The sequence below is a fragment of the Aptenodytes patagonicus genome, chromosome 7 (genome assembly GCF_965638725.1).
Source record: "Aptenodytes patagonicus chromosome 7, bAptPat1.pri.cur, whole genome shotgun sequence".
In the NCBI taxonomy this organism is placed as follows: domain Eukaryota; kingdom Metazoa; phylum Chordata; class Aves; order Sphenisciformes; family Spheniscidae; genus Aptenodytes; species Aptenodytes patagonicus.
Genome location: NC_134955.1, coordinates 37,001,814 through 37,023,316, shown reverse-complemented (window position 1 = coordinate 37,023,316; position 21,503 = coordinate 37,001,814). Strand labels below are relative to the sequence as shown.

The 21,503-nt window shown below is 36.1% G+C and overlaps 1 protein-coding gene across 5 annotated transcripts in view; it reads left to right on the top strand.

The window, feature by feature from the left end:
• RYR3 (ryanodine receptor 3) overlaps positions 1-21,503 on the top strand; it is a 285,143-nt gene that overhangs the window by 104,765 nt on the left and 158,875 nt on the right. For all 5 annotated transcript variants that reach the window (XM_076344904.1, XM_076344903.1, XM_076344901.1 and 2 more), the window contains exons 12-19: positions 2,528-2,649; positions 5,905-6,073; positions 7,006-7,141; positions 8,790-8,885; positions 9,588-9,706; positions 12,196-12,329; positions 12,969-13,210; positions 18,235-18,427. In XM_076344904.1, the coding sequence (XP_076201019.1) occupies positions 2,528-2,649; positions 5,905-6,073; positions 7,006-7,141; positions 8,790-8,885; positions 9,588-9,706; positions 12,196-12,329; positions 12,969-13,210; positions 18,235-18,427 (1,211 nt within the window). The remainder of the gene's footprint in view (positions 1-2,527; positions 2,650-5,904; positions 6,074-7,005; positions 7,142-8,789; positions 8,886-9,587; positions 9,707-12,195; positions 12,330-12,968; positions 13,211-18,234; positions 18,428-21,503) is intronic.

Genomic DNA, 21,503 nt, shown 5'->3' with positions numbered 1-21,503 from the left:
TCTGCAAAATATGGTACCAGACTATAATTTTGTAAGCAAGTTTAGATATATACATCCCTTTAAATTTCATATCAAATTTATTTTTCTACAGTAGAAGTGAAGTCATAGCTTTGTATGCATCCTCCACCATCATTTTGTCAGGAGGTTTTCACTTTCAGTCACTGTAATCCTTCTCAAGCTGACATGCACTTTTTGTAACATGCCTCAGTAACCCTAGGAGGACTGAGAAATACCTTCTTTTTGCAAGAGGCAAAGGGTTTTTTTTTTCACATAATGTAGCTATTTATCACTGACAGCTGCTGCAAATCTATAGAGAGGAGAAAACAACTATGGGATTAGTTCTGTTATAAAATACTCAAAATGCCAAGTAACAATTTCTGTTGGTTGGCTTTGGTGTAGTTTTATGTATCTAGTTATCATGCTGTCTTTGCAAGACACAGATATGTAAGAAAATTTGGCATTATTTATGAGGCTTCTGTTGCACAATTTCTGCCAGAATTTTGATCTGTTCTATCTCTCTTTCTCTCTCTGAGATCTTGGTAACCAAGGGTTCAAGACTTTGCCAGGTAGTGATGATGTTTATATCAATATTCTATTCAACATTCTTCCAACATCCAGCATGAGTGATGGATGCCTATCTTTTCAGTTTGAGAGCTTCTGTGCAAGCTATGAACTCCTGCGGAGCTCCAGAATGCTAGAGCTCAGAGAACAGAGAAACATATGCTACATGTTTTGGATTCACATCCTGGAGACCATTGCTCAGGGTGTTGGTCAATACCAATGCCCTGCTGTACCTCAACAAGCAAGGCAGTGCCAAATGCCCTTTTATATGCAGGGAAGTGGTTTATCTGAGGAGTTGGAGTAGGCAGTGCTGGATGCTTCTGGCCATGATCTACTTACTGGAGTTCTAAATAGCACTTTCCTGTCATTATGGTGTTTCTGGATGATTTAGTTGAGGTTTTGGGTTTGGTTTTTTTGATCAGAGAAATAGGGAAGATTAGGTCCTTCTAAAAGTCTTCTCTCTTCCCTGATCTGCTGCATAGTTAGGGAGAAGAGTGTGTATCTGCTACACAATGTTGAAGGTGCAATTACTTTGCAAGGCATGGCAGCTTTAATATTCTATCTGTCAAATGTTTTCATTCCTGTACTGTTCCTGTAGTTCCAAAATCTGGAGCTACATGCAATGGCCTGAGGAAACATTATCTGATTGTCAAATGTTTTCTTACTAGTTTGTGATGGGAAGAATGGTTCTTTAGTTATTGTTCAGTTAAGAGACCCAAGGACCCTTCTTTATGGAAACAGTGGTATTTCAGCTAACAAAGTCACCCACAGCGTGACACTATATAAAGAAGTACTTGAACAAAGAGGAAAGGTGACCAATATGTAAACTAGTCTCTTTAAGATAATTTTATCAATATACTCATTCGAAAATGTCTTCCTAGTCTTCTCCATCACATTTCCATGGATTCTGGGGTCCAGATAAGCTCATAGGGTGATGTTTGCACTCATAGGGTGATAAAAGCACTTCCTCAGCATGTTGGAAGGAACAGAGCACATGTGTACTTTGGATCCGGCCAAGTATAGAAAACCATCACTTTCCAGTGCTTTGGTATACCTATATCCCAGTATGTACAAAAAGCTGTCGGTAAATAACCTTCCCATTTGTGGCAGTAACCACTTGTATAACATTATTAGTTTCTTTGTTAACTATTCAGTGTCTTAGAATTACGCAGCTAACTGGGAAGTTGGGCAGCAAATTTTTACTCTCTCAGAGCTAAAAAAAATACATTTTTCAGTGGAGAATTCAATAGGTTACATCTTGGGCAAAGAAGCAGGATAACTCACATTTAATTCTTAGAAAAGTGCTGTAGGATTTTAATGACTCAAAATGATCAGGACTTGTTTTTGTGATACCTAAAAATTATAATGGCTTTTTGTGAAATTGGGTATTTATTTAAAGGGAAAAATTAAAAACCCACCAAAGGATCTCTGTTATTGCTTGAAGTTCATATGATGTTTACATCTGGTTCTGATAAGAATCCAACATAATGTATAGAGAATAGTTAAATGAGTCAGAAGTTACTCATAAATGTTGTTGCTCCTTTAACGGCATTATAATTTTTATGATATCTGTCACTCCAGCTTGATTTTCTTGACAGTAGTCTTTTCATGCGTGAATCCTTTAGTAAATGATGCTTAAGATAGTGAAGATCCTCTTTCCCTGACAGCCAGAATATAGACAGAAAGACATTTTTTGTTTCAATGGGAAAATATTTGATAAGCATATGTTTAATGAATTGTGGGAGAATAAAGGTACATTAAAATGTCTTCTCTGAATAACTTTTATGTGGGACTGACAAATTTGTAATTAATTAATGAATAGGTGTTCAGATAAAGTGATTAACAAGTAGTAGCTCAGTATATATGCAATTACTGTTTTCAGTGCAATATTGAAATAAGTTAAAAAATTTTTAAAAGCACAAAGGTTTTTTCAGTAATTATTGTGATAATTACTGACTTTCAATAGGTTATATTGCACCAAGAAGGCCATATGGATGATGGTCTAACCTTACAAAGATGTCAGCACGAGGAATCCCAGGCTGCTCGAATCATTCGCAATACTACAAGCTTATTCAGCCAGTTTGTAAGGTAGTTGTTACCATCTTATATATAATCATTTTTTGTTTGTTTGTTTGTTTACAGTATTCTGAAGTTATAAGAATTTCTCTAACAGAATCCTTATTTCCTGCTTTCAAATATTTGTATTTAGAAGCTATTAGCAAATATATTTTTACTGACTTAAGTTTGTAATTTTGATGAGTAATGCCATTAAATAGATAAAACAGCTTATTTAAGATTAGTTACATGAAATCTAATACCTTGAAGCCAGAAGCAAACTGGATCATAATCCAGGTTGAAGAAAACATGCTAAATGATCTTAGTGTAACTCCATTAGTAAGTATTCTACAGTAGCTAGAACCTCACAATATTCATAAAAGGGTTCTTATTTTTCTATTTTTCTTGGTAGACCAAACATTACAGCTAACTCTACTCAAATTTGTCAAACTAATTGAAAGGAATATTGATGCCTAATGGCATTTAGATCAAAAATATGATGGGAAACCATAGCAGCCCCAAGTCCATGCAATAAACAATAGAAGGAAGTACAAAATAGATCTCCACATGTCCGGAAGGAGAATACCGATTTATTACCTTCAAAATCTGGGCTGAAACATTTTACCTGTACTTTTTTAATCACCCATTCTGTTGATCCTCCTACTTCTCTGTCACCCCTCTGATCATATCTGGAAGATTTAAAGATGAGAGGAGAGGCAGTTCTCTCTGGTGAACTCTATGCAGTATAACAGATTATATGCAGTAACAACAATTAGGGCAGAAGGCTAACTGTCAGCTGAGAAGGTAGAAGGAACAACTTCTTAACTTCTTTCTCTCAGCCAAATTATTATGTGAGCATTCCTAAATCTCCTGTTTAAACCAACACATTTATTTGCAGTGGAATGGATTTATGGATATTCAAAGTCTGTAACAGCATCTCAGCAGAGAGACAGTGGCTATATCTGATTTTAAGGAATAGTTCAAGTTATGATTCTAAGACTTTAGAATAGAATCAATAGAATTACCTTCTGAATAGTATTTGTCTTCTAAATCTTTGCTGTACTAGAGGGCAATGCAGTTAGTAATTATACCTCAGTAAGAATTACCCCAGATTGGGCTGTTCCACTAATTGTATAATAGAACTCAAAAACTAATGTGGAAACAGTGATGGCTATTTCCACAGATCAAAACACCGAAGACCTTGGATACACAGGCATTGTGAAACATGCAGTATATGAGTACCCTAAGCATGGAGTCAATACTACAAAGGATATTAAAAAGTCAGGGAATTTAAACAATTTAATATTAGACCAGACTTGCTCTGTCATAATCTTGATTTATTGAGAAGGTTATATAAAGAGCTGTACTTGTTAAGCAGTTGCCTAATATCCTTGCCACACATGTGGCACACATAATACCTTTCTTTTAATGGAAAAATACAGTCTTGGCCAATAGCAAAACAAATGTGTTAGACATAAATATCATTTAAAGCAGTTTATCTAAATTTGTATGTTGCTGATTGAAGAGCCTTTTTGTCCTCAGGAGATGTTGAATCTTAATGAACCATTGACAAAATGAGCTTGAAAAGATACTGTATTTATCACATTTCATCCCTGGCTTGGTTTTCTGGATTCAAGCCTGTATTTTAACAATATTATTTATGAAATAGATTTTCTGAATCAAAATTTGACTTGCTTTCACCATATTAATGCACTTGCCTCAGCTTAAATTTTTTCAGTCCTCTTGAAGTATATGTTTGCTTAAGAAAGTTTGTTCTACTGCTTTATATCATCTGGCTTGTCAATCTGTACAAAACTGTTCAGAATGTTTTCTGGCACTTATCAGTTTAGCTTAATTTTGACAGAACTTAGTTACCAATAAGTTTGAGACTTTACATGGAAATACTTGTAAACTGATTGTTTTGGTGAGGGCTTTAGCATTCGGATAATGAAGGGAAGTATCATGAAAACCGTCTTACATATGTGGTTGTATTTGACTTTTTGAATAATACCTTTAGCTATGTTAGTTTGAAAATATGGGGCATTTTGAAGCATAATTTTGTTATGCTATTTCTTTTGTTACTTTTGTTGCCCTTCCCTCATTCTTTAGAGTAAATTGTTCATGACATTTATCTTACATTACTAAACTTACACGATAATAGCTCTTTAACAAGCAGCAAGACAAAGATCTTCAAGTCAGTGAAAGTTCCATGTTTCCTTCACTATAGCTCTTCCATATGATTGGTTTTGTCTGAAGATTTTTAGGGTAAAATACAATTCTGTGTCAATGCATATTAATTTATAATTGCTGAGATCAACATCTAAGAATACACAATGAAATCGGTAAGAATGTAGTACTAAAGAAACTTTTTTCATAGTGCTTGGCAGAAGTTTTAATTATGATGATCGAGTAGTCATCCTTGTATTACTGCCTAATAGATGAAAAAATAAAGAAAAATGAGTTTATGATTAAGAATTTGCTTCCACAGAACCCACCATATGAGACTGCATTTAAAACATTACTTCTTCACTATCACAAGGGACTACAGTACTCCTTTGTATTTCTTGTGCTGAGGATATAAAAACAGCCGCCTCTGCCAGCACTCAGCTCCTCCTAGATTATACTATTTATAATAATGAGCCAGACCCTGAAAAATTGGGTTGTCACCCAAGACTGAGCAAATGCTTGAACAGGAAAGAGCCATTATTTTACTGACAACTGAGGTTCCTTGAAATGCTTTATATTTTTAAATCCCACCCTTCTTTATTTCCTATATAGAGTTGATACAGAAGACCTAATTAACGGTTAGGATTACCTGTTCTTTCTGTGTTCTTTGTCTAGAAGACTGGGGGTGTACAGCCTCAATAACTGCTACTATTTTAGTTGATCTGCACATTACGCCTATATCATCAATAGGATTTAAAGTATCTAAACAAAATCAATTACTGTAAGAAAGGACTTTGGTACATCTTTCATTTCTCTTTCATCTTTTTGCTGACTTGTATTGTTTCTTCTGCTCATTTTTTCAGTATTTTTAATCATTCTTTCTCTTTACATCAATGCAGAAAGGGAAACGTGATTCCACTTCAGGAAGCTCTGAGCGCTGGACACCCAAACAATAGATGTTTGAATGATTTGCTATTCAGATCAGCTGTTGCTTATATACATATGTCATATGTATAACAAGACTTGATTTAGATACCAATAGAAAATAGGCTGCTACATAATACTGTAAATTACAGTGGGAAAATGCATAATGCTGCCAGTCTTTCTTGTTTTTTTCTGTAGTGGAAACAACAGAACACTATCACCCACTGCCCTGCCTATTGAGGAGATGGCTCAGACTCTGCAAGACCTGATTACTTACTTCCAGCTTCCCGAAGAAGACCTGGAACATGAAGATAAGCAAAGCAAGCTTCGGTCACTCAAAAACAGACAAAATCTATTCAAAGAAGAGGTACAGAGAGAGGAATAAGATGCATGCATATGATTTATAATGTAAAGTTCCATAGCTGATATATATATATGGAATAGACTGTAATGCCATATGATAACTTGCTGTTACATATTTTTCACTTCCACAGTTGTCACAGGCTACAAGCTCTCTCTCACAAAATTCAGTCTTAATACTTCTGAGCATCTTCAAACAGATGTCATTTTTAAAAGAAACGATTGTGACAAGAAATTTCTTTTTCTCTCTATGAAGTTATACATTCTGGATACCCCAAATGAATAATAAAACTGATGTCTTTTCTGTCCACCAGGGTGTGAAACAGGAACTTTTTATCTCTAGAAACTGGAAGAATGATAGTTTTAGAGAAGGATATGTATTACATAATTGTAGAATTGCTCCTCTCTGAAAATGGAATAATTACACTTCTGTATAAATAGGAAATATATGAGACATGTTTGGATTGCTTGCAGGTTTTCAATACCATTTTAGTCTCCAATCAAACTGAAGTTAAAAATCTATTCTAGTATTAGAACTTGTTTGCTTTACAGGTATTTTATTGGATAGTAAAATTTCCACCTTTTTTAATCAACAAAAATTCCTTTGTATATAAACTCAAAGTGTGGGGTTTTTTTCCTATGTAAGGAAGATTTTATGTAAAAAAGAGTCTGTTCACAAAAGTTCTAAAAGCCTTTATTGTCAGCTTTGTTTATTCCTTACTTTTTGTAATACTTAGCTGAGTAAGGAACAGTATAGAATCATTCTCTAAAATGGATGATTCTGATACAGAAAAATACATATTCAAATCTTGTAAGTACAATTGTTTTTTTTTAAGATGATGCAACTTTTAAATGTGTACAGGAAAAAATCTTTTAAAAGGACAGCAACAAATGCTTTTTCATGTACAGTTCACTTTCCTCTCTGCCATATGCATTTAGGGAATGCTGGCACTAGTTTTGAATTGCATTGATCGCTTAAATGACTACAACAGCGCAGCTCATTTTGCAGGATTTGCAAGAGAAGAACATGGTACAGCATGGAAAGAAATTTTGAACCTCCTTTACAAATTGTTAGGTAAGTTCTTCAGTAATCTACTAATGTAAAAAAACAGGATATGTGTTCTTTATATTCTACTTGCTGCTTCACCACCAACTAATATTTTGTGTATTATTCGTTGTCATGTAAATTAGAGAATTTCTTCCATATAGTTATTGATATTTATTACAGAGAACAGAGTTTATTGAGCAATGATACAACAGAAAAATAAATCTCAGCTAGGAAAAAGATTGGTGCAGCATGCCAAATGCATTTTTATTATTTTTTTTAAGTTTAAATGTACCTGTGGTATGCAAATAGGTGTGAATTATTATTTTAAAAATTAGAAAAACTGGAAAACAGTCTTCATATATGAAGCTGAAGAGAAGCCTAAAAGTAATAGTCAGAACTTGTAGGTCTACTGAATCCGTGTTTGTCACTTGAGGCTTAGATTTAAATGTTAATAAAAATAATTACATAAAATGGAAATTAAAAGATTTTTTTCCATTTCAGTGCCATGCTTTCAGAGCAAACTGCTTCTGTGTTGTAGTAGGGCCAAAATTATACAGTGGGAGAAGTACATATATGTGTATTTCTTTAAATCACTGATTTGATACCTGAGTTGCGTAATTCCTCATATAGGAGAATCTTGTCTTCTGATGGAGTTTAAATACATTCTAATTTCATTACAAAGAAAGTTAGTCCTGAACCATAGTAAAATATGCAAGTCAAGAGTTAGGACAAGTTTAAACCAAACCAGGGGGAGTGCTTTGAAGCATGAGGTTAATCATATAGCACAGACATGCAGATGCTTCTGGTGAAATCTTCTCATTGCTTTAGAAAGTAATGAGATACCATTTCCTGCATTTTACTACAGTTTTATGAGTTTAAAGAAAAGTAGGATTAAAAAAAACTCTTTAGTGCTACATAGGCCTTTTCAGATTTTGTCTTGATTTTCTTCTGCAAGTACATCTTGAACACACTTGTTCTCATGTAATAAATATTAAGTTAATGCTTCATAATAAAAATCCTTGACAATTACATACAAAAGGCTTTTGTTTTGTTTTTCTATGGTCAGTAATAACTTCTGGAAGAAAAAAAATCAGTATTGCTTGAAATACTTGAATGCTGATGAACTTTCAAAGTGCATTCAAATAACACTGTGTTCTGCGCTGCTGAAGACTAAAAGCTATCCATTCTATAACATGTTTTAATAAGAAAGTAGAGCTAAAGAGCAGTACATCCAACCTGCACTTGAGCTTAAACTGCTGCGTATAATCTTCCCACTCATTGGTAGGAAGACATAGAAAAAGAACTATTTCAGGCTCTTGATCATGACAGTGCTTGACATTTGCATCAAACAAGGGTGGTGGATAATTTCTATTTAAATTTAACAATAAAATAAAACCTAAGTAAAACATTTTTTTTTGCTGAAATTCTTGTTTATCCAGTAGACCCCTGTCAACTTCAAAAACTACATGCTCTTTGGAAGTTATGTCAGTTGCTGATATTCAAATTAATGAAAATCTTAATTCTTTATTACTGTAACATATGTGTATTTATGATTTGTCTGTTTATTATTTTATGAAGTTATTATAAAAATTGTGTTAAAATGGATATGATTAACATTGGTGATTTAAAAAGGAAATCTCCTGTTATAAAATTATACTTTGTGGTTTTTTTCCAGCTGCTCTCATTCGTGGCAACAGAAACAATTGTACTCAGTTTTCCAGTAACCTCGATTGGCTAATAAGTAAATTGGACAGATTAGAATCTTCCTCAGGTGAGACTCACTTTTATCAATGGAAATTAACTCTCAATACACCATACACAGCTGTCTTACATTATAAATGTCAGAGCAGTTTTCCTTGAAAACAATATGCATTAGAAAACAAATACACTGCATTTTTCTGAATTGAGCAAAGTATTACATTTAAACAGACATTTTTGTGGCAATTTTTGGTTCTATACATTTGGTACATGCAATGCCACATCCAATCAGTGTTGAATGTGACTTCGGTAAATTAACGGATTGGGTCAGACAGTATGAAGATTACTGTCCCATTGCTATCAAATAACACCAGAGTTGTTTGTGGGCACAAGTACAAATAACATATATATATAGAGAGAGAAGCTTTTTTTATACTGTGGAGTGTTCAACAAAATATCAAAATACTGTACAATGCTCCCTACTAAAACCTTTATCTCTCTCATCGAAAAGGAGCTAAACTTGCATTTTTCTCAAGTGGTTTTAAAATTGTGGCTATTTTCAAAAGAAAAGAGAAATTAACAGCTTCATAATGCATTTATGTCTAATGCAGTTCACATCATAGTCATATCAATACTTTTTAAAAATGTTTTCATTCTCTTTTTAGGCTGGAGAATAAATAGCATCTCTTAAGATATTGTGTTATTTACTGAGCTTTTAGATTGTGTTCAGTTGTGCAGATGATTTAATGACATTATTTCTATGGCCTTCATACAGGTATTTTGGAAGTGTTGCACTGCATCTTGATTGAAAGCCCAGAAGCTTTAAATATAATAGCTGAGGAGCACATCAAATCCATTATTTCATTGTTGGATAAACACGGGCGCAATTACAAGGTATGTTTGGAAAAACTAAGGAAGTATTGATAATCTTACAATAACTTGTGGAAAAAAACAGAGAAATGTCTACATGGAAATATGTGATTCTAAACCTTGAAGTACATCTGCAAAATTGCTTTGTTGAGATTAAAAAAATGTGTAATATATAATTGCTTTTCAGTTTCAAATACAGCAAATATGTATGACAAGCAAATAGTTAAGAAATATTGATAACCGGTCAGAACTTTGGGTTTGCTGAGAAAATGAACCATTCTGGTGGCTGTAAGTACATGGACAGAGTAGCTTGCTTTGTGATGCAGGGCTCTGCAGAAGCAGTGAACTACTATTGTTGTATCTGCAGAAAGACAGAACTAAATCCTGCAAAGTCATTCCTAACTTGAGTAATAATAATAGTAGCAGAAAAGAATAAAATAAAATAAGAAGTCTTGAAAAAATACTCCAAATATCTGAAAACACAGGTGTTCAGAAAAAAACTGAATTATACCAGAAGAAGTAATGGTGGAAATTAATTTAGACATCAATGTGCAATTTATTATGACAGAAGAAGGTGAACACAATTTCTGGCTGCGATCAGGATGACATCACAACACAGAGGAGAATACAGTTTTATGTGTGATTTTCTGATGTGAGTTTCCTTCCTCAATTAAAATTTTATTTGAAAGACTGATAACCTGGAGGAAGAACAAAGAAAGTTTTAGTGAGCTGAAATTACTAATTTACAGGAGAAGGTAATATGGAGAACCTAGCAATTATAGATACGGAGAAGGAGAGAAGTATTTTTAAGCATGGTTAAGGAGTATGAACTGGTATAAGTAGGCATAAGAAAAAAGTTGAAATTGCAGCGGTAAGTTTAACTTACTATTTTTTAGCTGTTAGCAAGATTATTGTGCTGTGCCATTCGCCTGCAAAAATAACCTTTCAGCTGGAGCATCTTAATGTAGACTTCATAGTGAGAACTCAAAGCAGAAAAGGGAAATACTGTATACAGGAGAAGAATTAGACTGGGTAACGGATTTGTGCATTTCCATTTGTAATGTCTTTGACTAAACATCAGTATGTAATGAAGTAATATGAAGTAATGAATTTATTTGTTACTCCGGAAATAGTATATCTTGTTCTCCTGCTAGATTAGAAATTCTGTTGTTATTTAGGAAATAAGAAACAGTAATGATATTAACCAAAATTATCTTGGAAATTATTGATTTGAAGAATTTTTTAAATGAAAAGCCTTATGTCAGAAATATGGTCAGTGAGTGCATAGAGATTATTTAAACAGTTTATATGTACATTCTAAGTTATTGCTAATTGTTTATGTTATTAAGACACTTTATAGCTGAGTACAGGTCAGAGTTTCTGTGGTTATTTAAGTTACTACCTCTGTCCTTCTGCTAGAGGTTTCTGCCCAATAACAGAGATGGTAGAAAGGAAAATGCATGGGCTGGGACATAGCAAAGTTCACAATATATTAGCTTAAACTGCTGTTGAGGGTGGTTTTGTGCTAAGCCACTGGGCAGAGAACAGGAGTGGCTAAAATAAATGTTCTGTTCTGCTGCTCCTTGTGTTGTACAACAGTTTCCAAAATGGTAATCAACAGTGTGAAGATGGTTCTTTGTCTTGGAGATGGTCTGTAAGAGTTTAGACCATTTGGGCTCTTTGCTCAATGATTGCTTGTCAGAGCTCAAGTGTATCTTTAAGCTTCTCTGTTTTTTGCAAAAGTGTGCAGCTTTGTCCCTCAGCATTAAACAACACTATGTTGTTGAACACTGTGTTCTCTCTTCCAAAACCTTTTGCTCCAGTAATCTGTGGAAGAGCTATGTCAATCTCTTTCACTTTTTAGACTGTGACCAAATAAAAGAAAGCTGAAATTTTAGAATAAGATATATATGAAACTCTGTTTTGTTTTATAGTGAATTCTTTTAGATAAGCATTTACGTTTAAGTTAAAGTTAAGTTTAAGTTAAATAAGAATTCATGTTTTTAATTTTAAAAATAAATGGATTACTTCTTATATTGAAAACATGCTTTCAGAACAGATTCATAAGCAGTCTGAGAATTGTAGTTGAGAATTGTCCACTAATTTTGCTCAGGAAGTTTTTTGGGCTGCAGTAAATTTCTCAAAGAATTTCATTTTACATTTCAAATTTTTAATGATATTTAATTAAAAAAAATGCAAAGAGTTGACATACAGCTGTTCTAGCTTTGTTTTTTTCTAATCAAAATGAGAATAAGGAATTTCAAAGGAAGGTTTTTTGAGGCATTTTGCAAACCCTGTGTTTTGAATTTGTGTTCCACGAATGTTTTATATCCTCTATCAGTAGTACAGACTACACTTGGTCCATATATGTGGAAAATATTTAGAAAACAATAATGATAATATATATTATATTCCTTCCTTTAGGTCTATTCTGAATGTAAATTAAGCTAGCAACTGAATAATAGTATATGTAGCTGCCTTTACCCAACTTTCTTCTGATTTTTTTTTTTAAGGTTCTCGATGTGCTTTGCTCTCTCTGTGTCTGTAATGGAGTTGCAGTTCGTGCCAATCAAAATTTGATCTGTGACAATCTACTGCCTAGAAGAGACTTACTCTTGCAAACACGTTTGATTAATGATGTGACAAGGTATAGTGACATTTTTTATTGTTATTTTATAAAAAATGGATCTTACATGTCTTCAATAATTAATTGAAGAAAATATTGTAACCTAAGAGATGTTCCACAGCTTTCAATATTGAGACACACACTTTAGGAAGTGTTTATGTATTAACTTCTGAAAAAAAAACATTTTTAATAACAATATGGCACTTGTAATGGAAACTGTGCTCGAATAGAAATTGCTAATCAATAGTAAGATCTGTTCTGAAATGGAAAGATGAAAGTTGTTTTTTTCTCATTCAAAACAGAGCATGGTTTTACCTAATAATTATTACGGCATATGTAAATATACTGTGAAGTCCTTGGGTGTTTTAAAAGGGATTTGATTTCCTGGCAACCTCACTTCTGTTTTTTTAATTTTAGGAAATTATCTTGTTATTTCTCTTTTGACTATACGTTTTTCAAAGCGTGGAACCTACACCTTAGAAGATGATTCTACAACAGCTTTATAAAGTCATAAAATGGGTCACTATTTTAAATATTATAAGCAAAATGTGGACATCTACACTCAGCATATTAGCAAAGAAAATTTGACTATTATACAACAATATAATTCGTACGTTGCATTTTATGTTTACACTAACTGGCTTACATTTTCTTTCTTAGCATAAGGCCAAACATATTTTTGGGTGTTGCTGAGGGCTCTGCACAATACAAGAAGTGGTACTTTGAGTTAATAATTGATCAGGTTGATCCATTCTTGACGGCAGAACCCACCCATTTACGAGTTGGATGGGCCTCTACTTCAGGTTATGCCCCCTATCCTGGAGGTGGAGAAGGATGGGGAGGCAATGGTGTTGGTGATGACCTATACTCCTATGGTTTTGATGGCCTTCATCTGTGGTCTGGTAAGTACTTTGTTCACTTCCACTTATTCTTACATTTAGGACTTACCTTTACCTTCAGTACCTGTGTGTATATAGCATGCTATTTTATAGTGAGCTACATTCAGAACTCCAGGATACCATGAAGTTACTTAGAATTTAAGATCTGACATCTTGTCTGAGATTTCAGTGAATTATGTATTGAATTATACCAATTAGGCTTTTTAGTAGATAGCTTCTCTTTTCATGATTTTGATCAAAAAAATGGCATTTTCCAGATCTAGATCAATACTGACTTAAGTCTATCTGTTCAGAATCAATGGATGTATTGTTCTCAGACAAATTCATTGCATATGGATCTACATTTGCATTATTCTTCCATTTTGTATCTACAGTTGAAGTAAAATGACATTATTATCCTCATACCTATTGACAGATTTAATGAACTTAATTTAAATTTTGGTAAATAGGTTCATAAAAGATAATTTTGGCAATTAGAAATAAGAATTGCTACACTATTACCAACTTTGGTTTTTTTAGAACATAAATTTCTGTGGTGTAATATCAAACTGAAAACCTGTAGTTGCTATGCTGTCTGAAAAAATATTTTTCATATTATTATCTAAAATAAGCTTAGCAGAAAAAATAGAGTTTTTCCAGGAATGTTTCTTAATGTGTGTAGTAATCCAGGAGACTCTCAGTTATTACTGCAGTGAAGTGGTTACACTTGCAGTTTATAAAGAAGGGAGTTAATGGATGCCAGCAAATGCATATATTGTCAGTGACAGTAAACTTGTGGTCTTATTAGCCATTCTTTGTTCAAGCAAATTGAAGATGTTAGTGGGCTGAGTTAACGAAAAAGTGGAAGTCACTGCCTGTGCAGTTGGGTAGATTTGAGTAAGAGCTCTAGAAGAGTAAAAGGAGTTTACTGGAGGGCTCATCTGAAGTGTTGCAGTTCAAATAATTTTTGTAATAATGAGTGTGTTATAAAGAATAACCACTGAGGAAAAAGGAGAAAATAGAAGAATCTTAGGGCACTGAGGAGGGTGCACAGCAAGCTCACTACCCTGGACTTCAGGAGAGCAGACTTTGGCCTCTTCAGGGATCTGCTTGGTAGAGTGTCATGGGACAAAGCCCTGGAGGGAAGAGGGGCCCAAGAAAGCTGGGTAATATTCAACGATCACCTCCCTCAAGCTCAGGAGCGATGCATCGCAACAAAGAGAAAGTCCGGCAAAAACACCAGGAGGCCTGCATGGATGAACAAGGAGCTCCTGGACAAACTCAAACACAAAAAGGAAGCCTACAGAGGGTGGAAGCAAGGAGAGGTAGCCTGGGAGGAATACGGAGAAATTGTCTGAGCAGCCAGGGACCAGGTTAGGAAAGCTAAAGCCCTGATAGAATTAAACCTGGCCAGGGACATCAAGGGCAACAAGAAAAGATTCTATAGGTACGTCGGGGATAAAAGGAAGATGAAGGAAAATGTGGGCCCTCTCCAGAAGGAAATGGGAGACCTGGTTACCTGGGACACAGAGAAGGCAGAGGTACTCAATGACTTTTTTGCCTCAGTCTTCACCAGCAAGTGCTTGAGCCTCACCGCCCAAGCCGCAGAAGGCAAAGGCGGGGACTGGCAGAATGAAGAGACACCCACTGTGGGAGAACACCAGGTTCGAGACCATCTAAGGCACCTGAAGGTGCACAAGTCCATAGGACCCGATGAGATCCATCTGCGGGTCCTGAAGGAACTGGTGGATGAAGTTGCTAAGCCACTATCCATCGTATTTGCGAAGTCGTGGCAGTCCAGTGAAGTTCCCACTGACTGGAAAAGGAGAAACATAACCCCCTTTTTTAAAAAGGGAAAAAAGGAAGACCCAAGGAACTACAGGCCAGTCAGTCTCACCTCTGTGCCTGGGAAGATCATGGAACAGATCCTCCTGGAAGCTATGCTAAGGCACATGGAGGACAGGGAGGTGATTCAAGACAGCCAGCATGGCTTCACCAAGGGCAAGTCCTGCCTGGCTAACCTAGTGGCCTTCTATGGTGGAGTGACTACATCAGTGGATGTGGGAAGGGCTACAGATGTCGTCTATCTGGACCTCTGTAAGGCTTTTGACACAGTCCCCCACAACATCCTTCTCTCTAAACTGGAGAGGTATGGATTTGATGGGTGGACTGTCCGGTGGGTGAGGAATTGGTTAGATGGTTGCATCCAGAGGGTAGTGGTCAATGGCTCAATGTCCAGATGGAGATTGGTGATGAGTGGCATCCTGCAGGGATCCGTATTGGGACCGGTATTGTTTAATATCTTCATCAATGACATAGGCAGTGGGTTTGAGTGCACCCTCAGCAAGTTTGCAGATGACACCAAGCTGAGGGGTGTGGTTGACACGCCAGAGGGATGGGATGCCATCCAGAGGGACCTGGACAAGCTCGAGAAGTGAGCCTGTGTGAACCTCATGAGGTTTAACAAGGCCAAGGGCAAGGTCCTGCACCTGGGTTGGGGCAACCCCTGGTATCAATACAGGCTGGGGGATGAAGGGATTGAGAGCAGCCCTGCCGAGAAGGACTTGGGGGTACTGGTGGATGAAAAGCTGGACATGAGCCAGCAATGTGCGCTCACAGCCCAGAAGGCCAATTGTATCCTGGGCTGCATGAAAAGCAGCGTGGCCAGCAGGTCGAGGGAGGTGATTCTGCCCCTCTACTCTGCTCTGGTGAGACCCCACCTGGAGTCCTGCGTCCAGCTCTGGAGCCCTCAGCATAAGAAAGACACGGACCTGTTGGAGCGGGTCCAGAGGAGGGCCCCAAAAATGATCTGGGGGATGGAACATCTCTCCCATGAAGAAAGGCTGAGAGAGTTGGGGTTGTTCAGCCTAGAGAAGAGAAGGCTTCAGGGAAACATTATTGCAGCCTAGCAGTACTTAAAGGGGACTGTTGTGGTTTAACCTCAGTCAGCATCTGAGTATCACACAGCCGCTCATTCTCTCCTCCCCCCCCCGCTGGGATGGGGGAGAGAATTGGAAGAGTACAAGTGAGAAAAACTTGTGGGTTGAGATAAATACAGTTTAATAATTGAAATAGAATAATAATAACAATACGAATAATAATGTAGTAATAATAATAACAACAACAACAACAACACACAAAGCAAGTGATGCACAGTGCAATTGCTCACCACCCACCGACCGATGCCCAGCCAGTCCCCGAGCAGCGGCCCCCCCTGGCCAGCTTTCCCCAGTTTATGTACTGAGCATGACGTCACATGGTATGGAATGTCCCTTTGGCCAGTTTGGCTGTGCCCCCTCCCAGCTTCTTGTGCACCTGCAGCCTTCTCAGTCAGTAGAGCATGGGAAGCTGAAAAGTCCTTGGCTAGTGTAAGCATTACCTAGCAACAACTAAAACATCGGTGTGTTATCAACTTTGTTCTCCTCCTAAATCCAAAACACAGCATTGTACCAGCTACTAGAAAGGAAATTAACTCTATCCCAGCCAAAACCAGGACAGGGGCTTATAAAAAAGATGGCGGCAAACTTTTTATCAGGGCCTGTTGGGACAGGACAAGGGGGAATGGCTTTAAACTGAAAGAAGGTAGATTTAGACTAGATATAAGGAAGAAAATTTTTATGCTGAGAGTGGTGAAACACTGGCACAGGTTGCCCAGAGAGGTGGTGGATGCTCCATCCCTGGAAACATTCAAGGTCAGGTTGGACGGGGCTCTGAGCAACCTGATTTAGTTGAAGATGTCCCTGTCCACGGCAGGGGGGTTGGACTAGATGACCTTTAGAGGTCCCTTCCAACCCAAACTATGATTCTATGATTCTATGATTTTTGGGAGTAGGCTGGGAGACATCTGTAATTTAGTCCTTTAGAAATGGCTGAATAAATCATGAATGCAAAATTAAACACTAATTGATCCTCAGAAATGCAGTGCTGGAAAGTCTCTTAAATCTCATCTTCTGCAGTAAGGCAAAATTCAGAGTACTTTAAACTGTCCCAAACAGTTGACTTGACTTGTTCTTAAGCAGTTCCAAACACAATAATTTGAAATAGTGTTTAACTGCTTAATTAGACTTGTTTTACAGTTAAAATACAATGTTTTCAAGGGAATTGTTTTGAAAGGAATTCTGAAGAGATATTTCTTGACCAAAAATATACTCAGATACTCAAGTGTGATTGAAATACTGCAGTTATCTGTAAATGTGTATAGTTAGATTACTTCAGATATATTATCTCAGGTTAATTGTCATTATAAGTGCTGAGTCCTGTGCATGGCTGTATGTTTCCACCTTCCCAGATAGGGAAAATGAAGCTCCCTCTGTTTAGTGTATGGCTGTAGCTGATAAAGAAAACCTGGCCCATTAAATTCTTGATCCATTTTTTGATAACTCAGTATACCGTTCTACCTCCTGATACTGTAAACCTGGATATTGGTCATAATCACAGCTCTAGTAGAATTATAGAATCATAGAATGGTTTGGGTTGGAAGGGACTTTTAAAGATCATCTAGTCCAACCTCCCTGCCATGGGCAGGGACATCTTTCACTAGACCAGGATGCTCAAAGCCCTCTCCAATCTGACCTTGAACACTTCCAGTGATGGGGCATCCACAACTTCTCTGGGGAACTGTTCCGGTGTCTCACCACTGAATATTCAGAGATATATGAATCTGGTATTTCACAAATAACTAAAGAAATAAAATTGGATATATCAATGTTAACTTTGTAAAGAGGGCATCATTTACTGTGCCTCAGTACTCTTGCATCAGGCTACAGTGTGAACTTGTGTGATTTCAGCTAAGCGTGTTCTGTCTTGCGAACAGTGTCAGAAGTCTCAAGTGATTTGCTCAGTTTATGCACTTTTCTGCCACATATCAGTTTGAAGAGTGTTGACTCACTGTCTCTAAAAGCAGAACCGTTCATAAAATTGATGAAGGCAAGATCATGTCTTCATGACGACAAACAAAAATCTTGATGGTGTCTTTGAGGAAATAATTCCATTGTTAAACCTGTGAGATTCTGCTTAAAGCTTCTGATTACTGAATACTTTTATCCTAGGTCGAGTACCCAGAGCTGTAGCATCTGTCAATCAGCATTTATTATCATCTGATGATGTGGTTAGCTGTTGCTTGGATTTAGGTGTACCTAGCATTTCATTCCGCATTAATGGACAGCCTGTACAAGGAATGTTTGAGAACTTCAGTACAGAAGGATTTTTCTTCCCTGTTGTAAGCTTATCAGCAGGTGTAAAGTAAGTACAACTTAATTTTAATTGTTGTTTTCTTTGCCATCTTGTCACACAAAATATTGTCCAAATTCATGTATGATTTGTTCTGGTTTGTTGTTTCAGTTCTGCCCAACCGGCAGCTGGGAGGGAGGGAGGTGGGAAAGTGCTGATTTGTTTAGTAATGATTTTACTTAAGGGTGAAATGTGAGCCTGTTAGCAATTTGACCAAGTCACAGTGACTGAAAATTATTATTTTATGGGTATTTGGTGACATAGGGGAAATTAATTTTGTCTCATTCCAATTATCAGTGAAAAGAAAGCACATTAGAAACACAGCACCACATTTGGCACTAATTAAAATTCTCACTGACTTTCTCAGCAGGAAGTAAAAAACCTAAATCATCATGAAAACTGATACTATATTCAAGTAGGGAACACAAAGAACTGATGAGAAGCAGTTTTGGAATCTCGTTACTAATATTTTCCATTTCTTATCTGTTTTATAGCTAAAATACTGAGATTTGAACTTACAATTTTCAGACTTCTATTGTTATCTTACCTTTAATTCAGAAAATCTTCTGCAAATGTCAGTCTACTTAAGTGGTTGAAATACTTGTGTTAACATTACAAAGCCAACATAAGAACAAAAGACTAGCTCTTGCACTGTTGTTATAACAGGACCAATTTCTGTTCAGTTCATCTTAGAGCATCTTTATTGCTGGTATTGACAGGCAGCAATTTTAGGAAGGAAAGACATAAAGATAATGAAGGAGAATTCTTCAGTCAGAGAGGTTGGGATTTTTTTGTCTTTTGTAGGCTGAGCATGCTTTCTGCATAAATTATGGATAAGTTATGAAAATTTTTCACTATGAAAAAATGCTAACGGTCTAGATGTCAATAGCTGCCAGAAACTGCCAAGTTTAGAAGAAATAATCAGGAGTGGAGTAAGAGATTGTGGTGGAGTGAAAAGATGCAAAGGGCTGGCTTTTATTTAAAGGAGGGTTTCTCTTATACATGGTAATTTTTGAGAAGTGAAGGTTCGGTATGGCCAGAACAGACAGTATATAGCTTTCATAAGTGAAAGAAAGCTCAAGCTATAAATGGTTCATAAATTTAGCAATTAAGAAAAAAGAAATCTTTGTTTCTCTGAAGTGAAGTAAATCAGATAAGTAGTTCTCTGTGGGCTTTTCCTTCTGTGATCAATACATAAATACTTTGAGCATCTCATGCTTAAGAGAACCTCCCAGGTGAGAATACTAACAGAGATCAAGCAGAATAAAGGAGTCCTGGGAAGGGCTTAAATCAATTTTCATTTATTCTCTGGGAGTGACCCTACTATGTAGCTGCATTAGTACAAGAGCTTTTGAAAATGTTCATTACTTTTTCCATACAAAATCTGCCTAAACTGGTGTAATTATTTTTCTTCATTCTTATTTGATGTTTGTGTATTTTGTGAGAGCATTTTCCCTTGTAGTTAATAGTAGCTGATGGCAGCAGCAGGTTATGTGTCATCTTCTGTGTCTGTTAATATCAGAGAAATGTTATTACATGGGAATCCTGAGTTCATGAGTGGAGGAGAGTGTTCTGCACTGGGCACAGACTCTTATGTTTCTACTTCTGTTGTGGCTTATCTGCTTTTCCTCTGCTTTCTGTGACTTTCTCAGTCTTTCATTCTGGGTCTGCTTCATCATTCCATATCCGTTTTTCCTCTCTAAACCCTTGTCAGTACCTGCTTACCCGCACTCTCTTATTCTGTTTTTTACTGTAAGCATTTTCTCCCTATCTATCCATTTTTTCCTCCTCCTACCAATGGTGCTATGAGCTCTGCTTGTAGCACTACAATATGGCCATTCAAATAACCAAGGAATTTAAACAGCAACTCTGTACAGAGAATTCATTTTCTTTTCTTCTATTTTTCTTTTCTTCTATTCAGATTTATTTAACCTCTTCTTAAAAAGTGTGTAAACGCAGAGATAAAGAAATGAAATATGAGATTAACTTTAAATAAGCCATCCAACATGTTTTTAGGGAAGTTAGGGGTTTGGATGTATTGACATGAAAAGTCAATATCTTAAAAGTAAATGTCTGGTGGTTTTAGTAATTAAATGTGAGGTACATTAAATACTGTTATCGTGGGGGTCTTGTCTTTCACAGACAGCCTTAGTAGTAAGCAAAAGACTATTTAGCATAGCCTTGTCATTCAAGCTACAAAAACTAAGTATAGCTGCTAGCAAATTGCTAGAATGGCAGGCACAGTTGCCTATGTACAGCCCAACTCCAAAATGAAGCAAAAGGAGTAGTAATTAACCTAAATAAATTGGCTCAACTATTTCTAGCTGTCTTTTAGGAGTTATATTGCTTTATATTTGATTTTCAGGAGGGTTCTTTTTAAGGTTAAGGTCAGACAAATTAAAACAAGTTTTTCAAATCGAAAGATCTGAACATTTCTTTTGAAATGAGACAAAAAGCCACAGCTTCTTGGAGAGTTCAAATTTTTAAAAGAGAGCGTGCAGTATAAGGAGGATATAGCCTGTGTGGAGGTTTAGATACTGCAGTGAAGAGCAGGGAGAAAACAGGCCTCAGAAGGAATGAGAACATCACAAAGATCAGGTGAGATTGAATCGTTTTCTACAACTCAGAAAAATGGACCAAGTTGGCAGAAAGCAAGGAGCTATTTACTGGGGTGTGGTCAGCAAGGGAAGAATTGCATGAGAGTTTTTTTATTTTGATTCTTTCTTTAAATTTTGTCTATTTAGGTAGTTAGACTTCTAGGTCTTAATATAAAATTGACCGCCTTTTTAATTTTAAAGTATTTTGATCTGTGTGGGGACTTGCCATAAAGAGAGATCTAAGCTCAAAGTTGTCATCTCAAATATTTAGCTGCTTGGGATCATTCAAATATTTTAAACAATGTATCTTTAAAATGAAATTAGAAAGTTCAAGCTTAATAGAAGTAATTAATAATAATATATTTCTTGTAGACATTGAACTAGTTCACATATTTGTGACTTGTTCTTATGTATATCCTGTTTGAGAAAACTTGTGTGTCTTAATTTTTTTCATCTTTTTATATTATTGATGTCTCTTACTGTCAATGAAA